The sequence below is a fragment of the Pollicipes pollicipes genome, unplaced genomic scaffold, assembly GCF_011947565.3.
Source record: "Pollicipes pollicipes isolate AB1234 unplaced genomic scaffold, Ppol_2.1 Scaffold_7262;HRSCAF=8765_pilon_pilon_pilon, whole genome shotgun sequence".
Classification (NCBI taxonomy): domain Eukaryota; kingdom Metazoa; phylum Arthropoda; class Thecostraca; order Pollicipedomorpha; family Pollicipedidae; genus Pollicipes; species Pollicipes pollicipes.
In genome coordinates, this window is record NW_023597055.1 from 4,677,975 (window position 1) to 4,693,474 (window position 15,500).

General features: G+C 49.8%; 1 protein-coding gene across 1 annotated transcript in view; it reads left to right on the forward strand.

Annotated features, from left to right (window-relative positions):
- The first annotated feature begins 5,961 nt into the window (after positions 1 to 5,961).
- The window catches only part of LOC119114132 (sugar transporter ERD6-like 9), a 22,047-nt gene continuing 12,508 nt past the window's right edge, over positions 5,962 to 15,500 (forward strand). Inside the window, exon 1 of the mRNA XM_037238345.1 lies at positions 5,962 to 7,100. Coding sequence (XP_037094240.1) covers positions 5,962 to 7,100 — 1,139 coding nt within the window. The remainder of the gene's footprint in view (positions 7,101 to 15,500) is intronic.

The window sequence follows — 15,500 nt, forward strand, 5'->3', positions numbered from 1 at the left end:
CATGGAAGCTTGCAGTCACTTGTGTCTGTGACTGCTGAGAGCATTTTGAATTCGAAAGGACTTTCCATGACAGTCACCGGCAAACGAAGTTTTGTTGGCAGGTGCAATGCAAGGCAAATACACAATGATTTCAGTGAATTTGGGGTTATTATGATGAACAGCAGTTTCCAAAATCTGCAGACATTCCGCTAACGAGCCTTGAGCTCATGCCAAAAATAATTTTTTCCCTCAAAAAATTATCTTATCTTTTGTACCAAACGTGGATGCTTACATCGTATAGACTAGACTAATGTTCCATTCTCAAAGTGTGGCATATGTTTGTAAGCTCTCATTGTGGTAGGGCTGCATCAAACAGCTGGAATTTGGGCAGCTTTCTGACATGGTTAAGGGATATGCTTGCTATTCATTTTTGTACCACCTTTGAGGAACCCCAATGGGTTATTTTCATGTTGCTGTGTCACGTAAGCCCTTCCAAATGTGAGAACAAAAAGTTGAGTATAGGTACAATCACTCAAGTGAATTGCAACTGAACTGAACTCATCTTAATGGTAGGTTAGGTTAGGTTAGGTTAGGTTAGGTAGTTAGGTTAGGTTAGGTTAGGTAGGTTAGGTTAGGTTAGGTTAGGTTAGTTAGGTTAGGTTAGGCTAGGTTAGGTTAGGTTAGGTTGCAATTCAGTTGCAACCTACTGGAATTGCAAACTCAACTGAACCTACGAACAAGCGGAATATAGGTACAACCACTGATCTGCTCAGCCTTCGCCAACTGTTTTGAAAGATGGTTACCCTGAGTAGTGCATTCCTGAAATTCCCGATCATGAAAAGCAAGGATGGAGAAGTCTCACGTACGATTCAAGTTCTGGATGGTTACTTGACAACACTCTAAGAGTTGGTTCCTTGCGGGAATCTCAAGTGAATCCTGAGCTGTGTCTTTGTTCTTGCTTGCATGATCTCTTATAGTGTCCAAGGCTGAATCTGGGTTCTTTGCATGGAGCTTTTGACGTTTTTGTTATAGGCCGGATCTCCTGGTTCTGTCGGAATCTGTCGACATAATACCAGGGTGAATCGTAGTTTTCTTATTCCTAAACGGACCTAGTCGAACGCGTCACCACTGAGTGCAGTCCTCCCCGATTTGGATGCCTCCACGGCAGGATGTTCCTTTGCGAATGCGTTCGCAATCCATGCAGGGTTGGAAACAGCCTCCCATGTACCTGGCATGGTGGATGAACAAAATGGACACTTCGGCGACTATATGGCGCGCAAGAGTGGCGAGAATGCAAAGCAAAATTCAACAAAACATCCAACCCCAGACCGACACAAAACAAGCTTAATGTACACTTGCATGCTCCGACGGACGCTAGGTAGCGTGAGCTGTTTCAGAAGCAAACATGTCCGAAACAATGCGTCGTTTACTATATGACAAAAATGACGTCCACGAAAGGCTGTCCAATTTCGAATGCTTTCATTCAACCCGGAGAAGTAAAGAGGCGACGCAACATGCTACAAAACCGATACTTTGTCAGTGCTGAGGTCACAAGATAAGCAATAGCAGCAGCCATAAGTATTCTAATATCAACCAGGTGGTATAGATAGCATAGATAAGCCAGGAACTTAATAAATCATGTTACCAAACGACCGGTATTAGATTATGGCGAGTGGCGGCGTGCTTTTCCAATGGCCCTCACAATGTACTTGGATGGCACTGTGGGAGAAGCGACGACAGGCTCTCTCAAACCGCGCATCCTGTTTTCCCCTACAAGTTATGAAAAGCAAATGCGATAGTAATGGAAATGAGCTTGACCGAAAGCACATGTTTGCTCCTCGATGTATGAGGAAGGTGGGGAGGGATTTCGACAGAGCATCTGGATTCGGCATCTTGCTGCGAAAGCACAATTTGTCCTAAAAGGTCATTAGGCGCACAACACACACACCACACAACAAACACACACACACACACACACCCCACACACACACACCACACACACACACACACCAACACACGCATACACACATACACAGACACACATACACATATATCTTTCTCTTTGGTATATATATATATATATATATATATATATACTAATATACACATATGTTGAAATGTTTTGGCAGAAATCCTTTCTCGATGCATGTTTCAATTAAAAATCACTGCTTGACTCAGCGTGACGAGCTTTTGACGCATCGGTTCTAGTTGCCTCCCCGGGCTTTGACTGGGATTTCGTTTAGGAATCACCAATATATCATATATATATATATATATATATATATATATTATATATATATTATATATATATATATATTATGCAGTGCAATATTTGCAATGTTCCCGGAATGAGCTTCTCTGTATGCCATTCAGGACTGGTCATCTTCTCTGTATGTCTGTTTGTCATAGCACGCATGACATGTGTGTGTTAGATACAAGGTTTTATAACTAGTATTGCACGCATGAAAAAACCCTATCAGAAGCGTGGACTTGTGGATTGATGAATTAAACTGCACCGTTCGAGGTGGGTTAGGTGCAACCTCCACTGGCATGAATATGAAACGCATTAAAACGACGAGGCTTGGAAAAACTCATGTGAAGATAAAGGTTCGAGTAGTGCCTGGTCACCAACAAGATGTTTGTCAAATTCTGCATCATCTTTTTTGCTCAATATGTCCATAGATCGCAGATTTAAGACAGCATATGGCACTCAAGGGTACTTGACGAGGAATCATGGTATGTGTGAGCTTGTCATGGATGGAGATAGAACACGCCGAGAGTCTCAAGATCCCCCATGCGTAATTAAAACGCCGTCAGTTTGCTTCCCACCGGTGGCAAACGGCCGGCAAGCGACCATGACATTATGAGCTGCAAGGCATCACCAATAGAGAGTTCTCGAAGCTTCTTATCCGGGAAAAAAAAAAAATGTTCTAGAGCTTCCTAAAACTGGGAACAAAAATGGCCGCCCGCCACGAGGGCGCGGCACCGCCCGGCACCAGCCACCAGTGGCGCGCCGGAGCGGCAGCCGGGCCGCCAGCTACGCCTCAGAGAGGGGCCCGGACCGACCGCCATGCCACGCCTCAGAGAGGGGCCGGACCGGCAGCGCCGGCACGCCGTCGTCACCCGACGCCCATCTTTTTGAAACAGTGGTGATCTCATGACGAGCGCAGACGCACCTGAGCGTGAGGAGGGCGGTGACAGCGGCGGTGGTGCGGGTCAGGCCGCCGTCGGTGCCGGCCCGACGACCGCTAACCATCGGAGCAGTGGGAACGGCCCGACGACCGCTGACCGTCGGAACAGTGGGAACGGACCGACGACCGTTGACCGTCGGAGCAGTGGGAACGGCCCGGCGACCGCTGACCGTCGGAACAGTGGGAACGGCCCGACGACTGCTGACCATCGTAGCAGTGGGAACGGCCCGACGACCGTTAACCATCGGAACAGTGGGAACGGCCAGACGACCGCTGACCGTCGGAACGGTGGGAACGGACCGACGACTGCTGACCATCGGAGCAGTGAGAACGGCCCGACGACCGCTGACCGTCGGAACAGTGGGAACGGCCCGACGACCGCTGACCGTCGGAACAGTGGGAACGGCCCGACGACCGCTGACCATCGGAACAGTGGGAACGGCCCGACGACTGCTGACCACCACAACAATTGGATGCGAGCCAGCAGCCCGGCCGCCAGTGCCGATCCAAGCACTGGGCGCGGCGCGATGACCGACGCGGCCCCCGCCGGCGGGGCACGCGGCCGCAAGCGAGGACTGGTCATGCAGGTGAGAGCCAGGTGTCTTGGCACGGTGTCGCAGGTACTGCATTACGTTGCATTGGTACATGATGGGGACGTCACTGAGCAGCTGGTCAAAGGACCGCCCGTGAAAAAGTGCGGAGAGCGTGGGTGAGAGGCTAATGTTGTTTCATTGTTATCCTCGGTGATCGGCGAATAGCTATTGATGCCAAGAAGCCGAAGAAGTCGTGAATGCGTCGTCACTTGACCAAAAAATAAATTTTCATTTATTTTAGCAGGCAGTTCAATTTTGATTTTCCTGCGCTGGCAGCTTTGTCGAGCCCTCAATGGCACCAGGATGAACGCCGCCAGTCACCTCGGCAGTCAGCAGCCACATGCTCCGAGAGATGGCGCCCTTTTCAGTCAGGGCTAAAGCACCATACGTTGGGGAGCACATGTGTAAATTGAATAAAAACGCTTTTTGCTTGCTCTTTGTCCGTTTGCTGACACTGGGAACTACATGTTGAAAGAGAACCCGGCCGATTTAGAGGCGAATTGTCGACTCACTAGAGATGAACGTGAATTCTTGAGCGTGTGTATCAGCACGATAGAGAGCATGTGCTCCACCCGCCCTAGAATTTATACGTTGGTCCTTTCACGCCAAATCAGCCAACCGATAACTCCCGACCCCGTGGCATTTGGACGAAAGATTGGCTAGAAAAATAAAACAAATTTTATTTACACAAACAAACATACAAATAAAATATATCTCAAGTTAACTTCTGTTTTCTGTCCTGGTTGCAAAGTAAGAATAGCAATGAAACGAAGAAAACCCTGCCACTTGTTATCAAATAAGCTATATCCGTGGATTTTGGGGGAGATCACGATAAGATGGGCTTTTGTCAACCTTGTGTTCCCCTTGGCAAGGCTCTGGCTTCGCCCCGGCCTATACACAAAAGCAGATCAAGTCGCCTACTTGAATGATGGGCAAGAAAATGTCCGTTGGGGCCCATTGCATACCTAACGTAGGCAGCTTCCCGAAGTTTTTTCTGCGATGTTGTGGTGTAAGGGAGGACAGATCAGAAAAAAACATGCTGCTGCAGGTGTTTTTCCATATGTTTTACAAACCAATTAGCAGTAATGCTGATCCGGAAATATGCAACAAAGCACCCATACGATCAGTTCGCGGTCAGTCATGCGGGAGACACTCGGCCCAGGGCAGTGGCCGCCGACAGCGGACGGTAGGAGGGCCCAGGTAAGGAATATATGACAGAAGGGTCTCCATTTTGTGCCTTGATTTTTAAAGAAGAATTTCCAGTTGTATGGGTTTTGTCACACTGCTTTTGACGGTTTCAAGTTTCCGAATTTCCTTCTGTCTAAAATGCTGCGACAAGTCTTATCCCTTGAAAATCAGCCAGTGAAATGAAGGCGCATACAAAATTTGTCGCACTGTGAGCCATCGATTCGCTTTCAAAATTTTCACCAACCTATGTCCAGGCGGTATTTTGGCATTTACCCTGTGTAGGCAGATGCCTCCTCAATGACCCAAAATGCTTATCCGCGCGTAGAGTTTAGCCTCCCCAAGAGAACAATGTTCAATTGGACAAATAATTCTGGGAAGCTGGACAGCCCTATTTGTCGAATGACATACACGAGTCGAGCACGCAAGATTGTGCACCAGCGAGAAACAGCTCTAGGTGCATATTTAGCAAAACAGCCATGGCATTTGAATAAAGAACGACAACAACCCTCACCTCTAATCATTCCCCCAGTCATTGGGGTTGCTTTCCAGAAAAAGTTCCTAAAGTACATCCTGAGCTTGCCCCCCCCCCCCCACACTTTTGAAACGTTCCTACGCCTATGACCTCTGAACATGTTTCATGAACCAATTTGGTATGTTTGATGAACAAATGGGGTGCGTTTCATGAACCAATGTGCTACATTTGATGACCCCATGGGGCACGTTTGATGAGCGAATGAGGCACGTTTGTACGCGGTGACGGTACCCAGGTGGCATATCCCATCCAAAATTGAGCACAATAGTGCAGCCGTGCTGGTCAAGGTGATAGTCAAAATTTACCTGACTAGATGGCGCTGGGGAGTTGCGCTTGTGTTTGCGCATGCTGGATGGAATGTCACTACAAAAATTATTTTATCTGCGGCGTCTGATCTTTTCCAGATATCAGCATAAAAATCACCTCGGTTGAAAAGAACAGCCTTCATAGCATGTTTTCACACTTGCAGGTGTTGGCCATGGTGGTCGTCGGCCAGCAGCTGCTGGCCTTGGGCCTGAACTTCGGCATGAACAGCGTCACCCTCATTGAGGTGCCGGACGATCCCGACGGCTTCCTCAGCGCCGACCAGCTCAGCTGGTCGATCGCCGCCACGGCGCTGGGCGCCGTGCTGGGCAGCCTGCTGGGCACACCGGTGGCGCCCGTGTTGGGCGCGCGGCGCCTGCTGCTGCTCACCATGCCGCTGTACGCGCTCGGCTCTCTGGCGGTCGGCCTCGGCGGCCACTTCGGCTGGACACTTAGCGGCCGGGTGGTCATGTTTGCGGCGTTCGGCATGTCCGAGGGCAGCGTGCGTGGCTACGTGTCCGAGATTGTGCCGCCCACGCGCCGTGCTCTCTTCACAACCCTGTTGAACTTCATGGTGTACCTGGGCCAGGTGCTGGCACTGGCCGTGGCGCCGTTGCTGCACTGGCAGGTGCTGTTCATCGTGGTAGGTGTGGTGCCCGCCGCACTTTGTCTCTTCGGTCTCCTCTTCCTGCCCAACTCGGCCAAGTGGCTGCTCTCGCGCGGTAACTCGGAGGAGGAAGCCTTGCGGTCCATCCGGTTTTTCCGTGGCGCACAGGTGGACGCCGCTGCCGAGGTGCGCACTATCCACGATTCACTGCAAGACGGGCGTGGAGACGGCGCCGCACTGCCCGTGTGGACCCTGCTGCGGCAGCGGGTCACGCTGCGCCCTCTGCTGCTGGCCTCCGTCCAGATGGTGTTATACGTCTGGTGCGGCGGCGCCACGCTGACGCTCATCACCGCCTTCGTGCTGGCGCCTGTGCGGCTGCCACTAAGCGAGTATCAGCGCTCCACGCTCCCGGCCGCGCTCTCCGCGCTTGTCTGCATCCCCGGCGGTATCATTATAGAGAGATACGGCCGGCTTCCGGTGCTGCGTCTGGGCGGCGCGCTCTCCACCGTCGGCTGTGCCACGATCGCCGCGTACTTCTTTCTCGCAGCGGAGTCGCAGGAGCGTCTCGGCTGGATTGTGCTGGCGGGCGCGGCCCTGGCGTTGGTGGCCCATGTTGGCTTGCTCGGCAATGTCGCATTCGGCTACGCCACAGAGCTGCTGCCCAACAAGACGCGCACCTTGGCCTCAAACATCGTCATCACTGTCCTGTTTGTCAATGAATTCTTGTTAACGAAAACGTACCCACTCATTAAAGAAAGGGTTGGTCTGGGTTGGGGCTTCATCATTCACATGTTGGTGAGTGTATGCCAAATATTGTTTGTCGCATTTTGTCTCAAGGAAACAAAGGGTCTCTCATTGGAAGAGATTCAGAACCTGTTTCAGAACTCTGAACCGGTAACTAGGTTGTCACTTGATGACGTTGCGTCACCACCAATATCCAGGCCATCGATGTTCCGCGTTGATGAATCGCAATGAAAAATCGCGTTCTTCTCCTGGCAGCACATCAATGGCCAAGAGGATTTAGAACCGGCTCATGATGGTGCAGGTTTCATTGCCACATCACCACTTTGCGATTGAATGTACAGAGTAAGGACTCTCCCTACGGCCGTGTTTATCGCCCAAGCTAACGTGCATGTGTCTACCATGGTAGAACGTGTGTGGAAAGAGTGTAAGATCCCATTTTTCTCAGCAACTCGAGCGTATAACGTGTATACCTGTGTCGATTGTTCATGGTGTGCTTCATCTCGCCAAATTTTGAGCATTCTCCGCGCTTGGCAGTCGTACGCAGGTTTTGTAGCTTCCAAACCTAATGTGAAATAATGCAGTAGGTAGCCGTTCACGTCCTCGGAAGTGTTTACTGTTGTCATGTGCTACCTCCTTTCATCGGTCTGCCATGCCAGTCGGTACGAGCAAAGTCATAATCCCGGTTTAGGGGCCAATTTGCAAAAATGCCCATCTTTTCCTGTGGCTTTTGTTAGCGCTATATACATCGCGTTAAGCGCGCAGCATGATGTCATGGATTTCTAAAACAACTAGCATCAACAGTAGGCACGAAATTGTTTTTCCGATTGTTATGGTCAAGGTGAGATGCAAAAATGCGGGGGAGACATGCCACTCAACGTGTCTTTCCGCTGTTGTTTCTGGCGTGAATAGCCTCGTTGCAATGTGATCCGGCCAGGGTGCACCATTCATCCGCTGTCGTTGAGCACGGTCACCTGACACGGCAGATCCGTTCGCCTATCGCCACCGTGACGCGATTAGTCGCCGTACACGGACCCTACGTATGGATGGTGGACATCTGTGGAAAACGCAATAATGAGGTAGACTAACAACGCTGTGAAGATTTTTCGTCCTGAAAAGAGCGCTCTGCTTTCAAAGTTTTGAAATTTTGGATTGTTGCTGCAGGCCATGTAAAAGCACTTCTGCTCTCAAGTGATATGACATATTTTGTTTTGGTCTAAACATCTTACCCAATCTAAAGAAATTCGCGTCCCCGCAACAAGATAGCTGAAACTACGCAACATGCCAGCGTCTCTGAAATCGTCTTGTTGCGAAGGATGTAGACCGCTGTCGGAGCACAGCCAAAGTTGCGCGTCGTACGTGGCATGGAATAATGAACACTGCATGACGCTGCACTCAGTGCACCTTAGAGGTATGAAATCAGCACGCTGCACGTACAAATCAGCTGCGCGAGTCACTGCAGGAAGGTTTGGGTGGTTCTAATGGCTCGTGCTAAGCAATTTTTAATTCGATGGCTCGTTCTAAGCCTCGTGAAGTACGCATTGGCCAGGCCTTGCGGGGCAGCAGAAGTCCAGTCGCACGTGTGTGCGACGTAAAAACATCTCAAAGTACTGGGGAAAATCAGGCATAAAAGAATCGTGGGGGTTGAAATGTGTGCGAGTGATTTACTGCGCGGAAGTTAACTGTGAATTTTATGCGGCTCTCAAGCTGCACATGATATACACGCATAGGGTTTGGGATGACAGGTACGAATACCGGACAAATTCGGAATCACTCAGAAATAACCTGCCGATTTCAATACCGTGTGCAGAATCCGCGGCAGGTTCTGGAGCTGGCAGCTGTTGCCAACTAAAGATTCTACACATCTGTACTCACAGTCCGGCAAAACGCGAAACAAATTTCTCAAAAGTGGTAAATGAGGTGTCGCTTTGAAGAGACACAAGATGTGTGACCCATGGCGCAATGCAACATCCAACCCCGATCCAGTCCAGTGGCTTTTCCGCCGCAGGCCGAGGCGAAAGAGCGGACGCAACACTGCCGGACGCTGCGCCACATTGAGTGACGAGGAGACAGATCCGGTCCATGACACTGGTTGAATAGTTTACTGCCGGCCCCTAACTCCTTTTTGTGCAGTTTTTTTTTTGTTTTGCGGAGGAAAGTAGAGGGGCTGCTGAGATGTCATGTGCGATAGATTCGTAAGGTTAGCTGAAAAGCGTCCCGGTTTCACTTTTAAAGGCTGCCCGGCGATAGATTCATAGGATTTTGCTGCAACACGCGCCAATTCCATTTTTGAAGGCAGCCAGGAATAAGCTTGCTGCCAAAAAAGCTCCTGTGCAATGTGAGGGAATGTTCTCAACTGACCTGCATGACAGCTATGCTGCAGCATGGTCTGACGTCACAGCAAGGCTCCCAGCTGTAGGTATTTCAGCAACCCAGAACCTGCTTCATTTTAATACATCTTTACACTTTGTTTAGCCAACTTTTTCCATTTGACTTGTATTCTCTTGAGTTGCTTTTCTCCCTTTTCCTTTTGATGTCCCCCTTTTGCCTGGTTTTCATTTCACTTCTATTCTGTTTGACTGGTTGCTTGTTCAAACTGTTACAGTCGTCTTTTATCGTTTTCACGTTCGTCACCCTCACATTTCATTGCTCTGACTTTTATCGATTTGATGGTAATCACTCTCACTCTTGATTGTTTTGACTTGGTACCTTTATTACATTAATGCTTTTCATTGTTATCCCCTTCAACTTTCATGCATTTTGGTTTTCCCTTTTGGTTCTTTGCCAATTCACTTTTACACCTTTGACTCTTTGCTCTTCAACTTCATGGCTTTTGACGTTTCGTCCGGTTACCGGCACATACCGGTTTCGTCCGGTTACCATCCAGGAGACGCCGGCACATCCGCATCGTTATGCACCTCTTACGAGCTTTTGCAACATTGCGGCATTCATGCTTTCTTAAGGTATCCAACTGAGAGCTCCTCGATCTCGACACTGAAAAGTTGACAATGCGCTGCATGTATGCCGTCCTGAATAAATTCGCAATTTTGGAAAATAACAGGAAACAAACAAAATTATGAAATATCCCGCAGCTATCGAAGGAAGGAAACTGTGTTAAAGACAAACTTAACAAGAAAAACCCTGTTGCTGCAGCCTCAGGCACGATGCGCCACAACGATCTAAATCTTCGGACGTGATCGAACCTATCAACACACTTTTTACGTGGTTATTTCGTTTAGAGCCCTTTATCTCGGCCAGGCATGGTGATTTCATGACAAAGCGGTGAAGGAGAATGAAAAAAAAACCGGTGGGCAGGACTTCATTTGGTCTCCACTTACTACAAAGTCCGCGGAAGTCTACAAAATCTACAAAATCTACGAAAAAAATCTTTAAGAAATATAAAAATGTACAAAATCCCCCACCTTACCCATCACCGTCTCGAGTTCAGATTTCCTCAGGCGGGCTCATGTGCTTTCAGGGCACCACCTCCCCCTGGCGCACCAAGCGGTCCCACCACCCTCCCCACCATGGAGACAGGGGAACGATGAATTTCGAAGCAAGAGCCAGACGTCCAAAATAACGCTGTAACCGCGCGCATTTGAAATGCGCGCCTTGGAATGTGTGCCTGCGCCTCTGAACGTGAGGTCGTTTTCTAAACAGACGGCGGCTGACACTCCTCGTCTTACAGCGAGCCTTCGGAACATCATCATGAAATTGCCCTACGACAGGGGCTCCGTGAGGCTGAAGCGGCCCGATCTGGGCACAATCGAACCTGCCAACGCGCATTGGTTATGTTGGTTTTGGAGGCTCTGCCCGCACAGGAACCCCTGGGGCGTGTGCTCTCTGGACAGAGCGTCCCTCTGGGATGTGTGCTCGGAGCTCGGACGGAGACCCCACCAAACGACACTTCGTCACACCCTTCGCTGGCGCATGCAGCCTGCCCCGGACAACAGAGGCGTCGCGATGGTGTAGGATAAAGATGGACAGATTATAAGCGGGCGTATGCCATCACGTCAGTGCCTTGTCTTTTTGTCCTTTTAAGTAGATAAACAGCTATTAGCCTTCAAATAAATCACGTAAAATTCATCCAAAAGAGGTCTTCCTTCTCCCCAGACACTATAGGCGGCAGCACAGAACGACGTGCAATACAGATGGCAGCGTAAGATAGCCCGCGCTAGATGACAGCACTTAGCAGGGTGACAACGTGAAATCCTGCATTCGTCCAAAGCATAGTGGGCAATTGCGGCGTAGCTTAAACTATTACCCGGCTGTCATGCTGCTTTTAGGATTGCATCCAGATTTGGCCGATATTCCGAGTAAAAACTGGCGCATTTGGACGACACAATGTCCAGGTTATGTAACACCAGGGTGCCATAATGTCATTGCGAGAGATTTCCACAACAGGGCGTGCACTGACATCTTATTTCACTGCGCTGTCCGCCCTGCTAATGTCACCTCGGACTTAATGTTGGCAGTCATATCCCGGCATAACTGTCAGGGCCCAAAAAGGCTTTAAGGATCTTTGGGAGATGTTTTGCAAGATTATTGAGGAACCATTTGACCTCGCCTGACCTGATGATGTGAAGGTTGATTGCGATGTGAAGGTTGATGTGAAAGCTGATGTGCAGGCTCATCTGATGATTTTCAAGATTTTAACGCGATGCAACTGCTTTGTGATGTTGGAGACTGTTTCACACAAATTAAAATGCCGCAAGTTCTCGGCCTTGTGTTAGTCTTGTGCCCAACCTGACCCGACATGATTTCACCTGATATGCCTTTTTTCTGATGATGCTCAATAAATTTTCCATTACATGGCTTTTGAATATTCATATGATAATCAAACATGAAGCATCTCACCTCAACACATGGTGCTGGCTTCGATGTGGGAAAATGATACAATTATTTGGCGTCAGGTTTAAAGATTTAACATCAACATTAACCCAAGACATCAACGCAACTGCTCATATCCTTAGCTAGACTGCTGCGTGCACGAACATGGAGATGGAGAGCTGTACACTACATCACGAAATCCTGATCACGGAACGGTTAACACAACTCAATATGTAACCTTGTAAACTAAGGCCTAGTGGGGAATGAAGACGCAGTGCCCATGCCCGTTAACTTTTATGACACGCTGGCGGATTAACTAAACACAGCCACAATTCGTCTGCATCACGAACATCTCATGGACAGCGCTACTGAACACCAGCCACTACTCGCACGCAGCTTACTCCTCGAAAAGTTATTGGGACTCACACAAAGTTGCTCCTCACTTATGCTTCTAAAGCTGTCGAAGCTGCTCGCATCTTCCACATGTCGTCCCGTGCTGACGTCGCCGATGCCAGCTGCTGGCGTTGCCGATGTCAGCTGCTGGCGTTGCCGATGTCAGCTGCTGGCGTTGCCGATGTCAGCTGCTGACGTTGTCGATGTCGGCTGCTGACGTTGCCGATGTCAGCTGCTGACATTGCCGATGCCAGCTGCTGACGTTGCCGATGCCAGCTGCTGGCGTTGTCGATGTCGGCTGCTGACGTTGCCAATGTCAGCTGCTGACGTTGCCGATATCACCTGCTGACGTTGCCGATGCCAGCTGCTCGCGTTGCCGATGTCAGCTGCTGGCGGTTGACTAGCTGCGCTACTGTCTACAGTAGCAGTCCTACCTGACACCCGATGTACATTCCACACCATCCCCTCAGTCCATCGCTCCTTTTCATCGGAAGGAGCTGGCGACAAACGGGTAGCCGAGCAGACCTGCCACGCATTCGCAGAGTGGCTGGGTAGGGGGAGGCGACACCGACTCTGTCACGTGACTGGCTGGGTAGGGGTGGCGACACTGACTCTGTCACGTGACTGGCTGGGTAGGGGGAGGCGACACTGACTCCGTCACGTGACTGGATGGGTAGGGGGAGTCGACACTGACTCTGTCACGTGGTTGACTTCAGTAAGGCGATTAACAGTGGTGTGGTGGATGGAGGGAGGCGACACCGACTCTGTCGCGTGGTTGACTTGAGCAAGACGGGCAGCAGCGGCGTGGTAGATTAGGGATCGGACACTGACAAGATCTCAGACTTCTTTTTCAGGAAGAAAAGCCGCCAGAAACAGCTAATGACCGTTTATCTCCGACTGAACATGGGACCATCGGGGGCTTAAGTGCGTTGATTCGTAAAGATTTGACAGTAAGCTGGACAGTAAGATTTGAACTAACGCTAGGCTCACGACGACGGCTATGTCCGTCCTTCCCCGGTGGGGTCTGGAATTTTGCCACTGCAACTGGCGCCTTCATGTACCCGCCCTTCGTTTTGCGGGGCGGAGAGCAATGATTGAACGAGTCGGGCGTATTTCTCTGATTTATGTGGATGAGCGCAAAAAGACGCACGGATTCGCTTCGGACGTATTGTCGTCAGCGGGTGGCATTGGAAAGCGCTCGGGTTCAGGATGCATGATTAACGTGGTGTTTGTGGTACCGATGACCCTCGTGTTCGTGCAGGCATACATGTGATGCAAGGTAGCTGAAACTATGAAAAATCGGTTCCCAGCCAGTGTCGAACTACAGGTAGTGAATTGACGACACAGATGATGCCATTGCAACATACGAAACAAAGTTGTAGTTATTAGATGTGCATATCACGATAAGGCATGCAATTTACTTTCCAATATTTAAAAAAGGGAGAAAGACCGTGCACCCCTCGCCTCAGGGTGTTACAATGCGATCTAACGCCTCTCCTCTTTCCATGCTGCACTTGATGCAGTGTATCCGTAGGCACCCCGAAGCACGACTTCTCCTGTGCGACCCTCCCGTACATCGGAACAGACGTACAGGTCACCTCTTCTATCAGTGCTTTGACTGGAACGCCGAGCACTTTGTGTGCCCGGCAGGTCTCGTTTTCCCGTTAGCACCGGCCTAACCCAGAGAGTGCGAGAGAGAGAGAGAGAGAGAGAGAGAGAGGAGAGAGAGAGAGAGAGAGAGAGAGAGAGAGAGAGAGAGATAGAGAGAGAGAGAGATAGAGAGAGAGAGAGAGAGAGAGAGAGAGAGAGAGAGAGGGAGAGAGAGAGAGAGAGAGAGAGAGGAGAGAGAGAGAGAGAGAGAGGGAGAGAGAGAGAGGGAGAGAGAGAAAAAGGGAGAGAGAGGGGGATGAGAGAGGGATAGAGAGGAGAGAAAGAGAAAAAGGGAGAGAGAAAGGGGAAAGAGAGAGAGTGAGTGAGAGAGAGAGAGGGAGAGGGTCACCCGAGTGTTGACGCTCAGCCATGCATGCTGTGCAGTACGTGACGTAACATTGCTCAATGTTCCCGTCAACAGCTTCTTACCGAATAGCTGTCGCGCGGGTGTCACGAACCTCCGCTCCCCTCCATATTCCCGACAGAGCCCGCGGCTTTGGTGCGGAATATGGCTCGCGGGCACACGCCCGACCTTCCCGTATATAAACAGCTGGTGAGCATCCGGGCCCGCGGGCGGTGTATAGCGGCCTGCACCGCCGCCCATGGAGGACAGACTTCGCAGGTGCCTGCCCAGCCAGAGACCAAAGGTGAGTGGACGCCTCGTCCGGTGGTGATGTTACAGCCGGGGCAGTCGATCGCAGATCTGCGATAAAGTGGAGGAAGTTGCTAAGGCGAGGAATCTGTACCGGGGAAATTTCGTGGCTGCACCGATATTATCACCATAGTTCTTGGTGATTATTTCATAAGTCGCAATGTTGGCTACGGTCCTGAAAATTCGAATACTTTGGCACGACACTTTGCCAATAAGCTCTGCAAAGCAGGTGGTTAAAGGGAATGTTCCACATTCAAAGATACTGGAGATGATTGGAGTGGTAAGATATCCGATATGATAAATATGGTCATCGGTAAATATTCGTATGCACTTGTGGAAGTGGGAACGGTTGCTCTAGACAAGCACAGCTTATCTGTTTAGTAAATATACCGCTCAATAAATCATTGCCCGATTACGTCATCATACATTTCACGAGAATAATTGAGAGCCAACTGACGGCCGCTATATCTGCCAATCATGATCGTGATCAAATCGTGCTCACGAACGCCAGACACGAATGACTCGAGAGTTTTATCGCTATAGACCTTGATCGCTGCCTGTCCAACGGAATGGCAGGATTTGAATATCATATAATCAATAATATGTCGCGGCGTCATGAATACCTAAGTGACCTTGAAATAGTCCGCACCAAGTAATCTGCTCATCTTCGCGGGCGTGAAGCTCATAAACCAGACGGTTCGGGCGTTGAGAATGGCAGGGCTGTGAACTCGGCCAAATGGTCGTAAATATAAATAGTAAATATAAATATAATAATAAATAGCTCTTTAAGATGGCTATTTCGGTTTAATACCCCATACAAATGTGGAGCACTCTCTTTAAC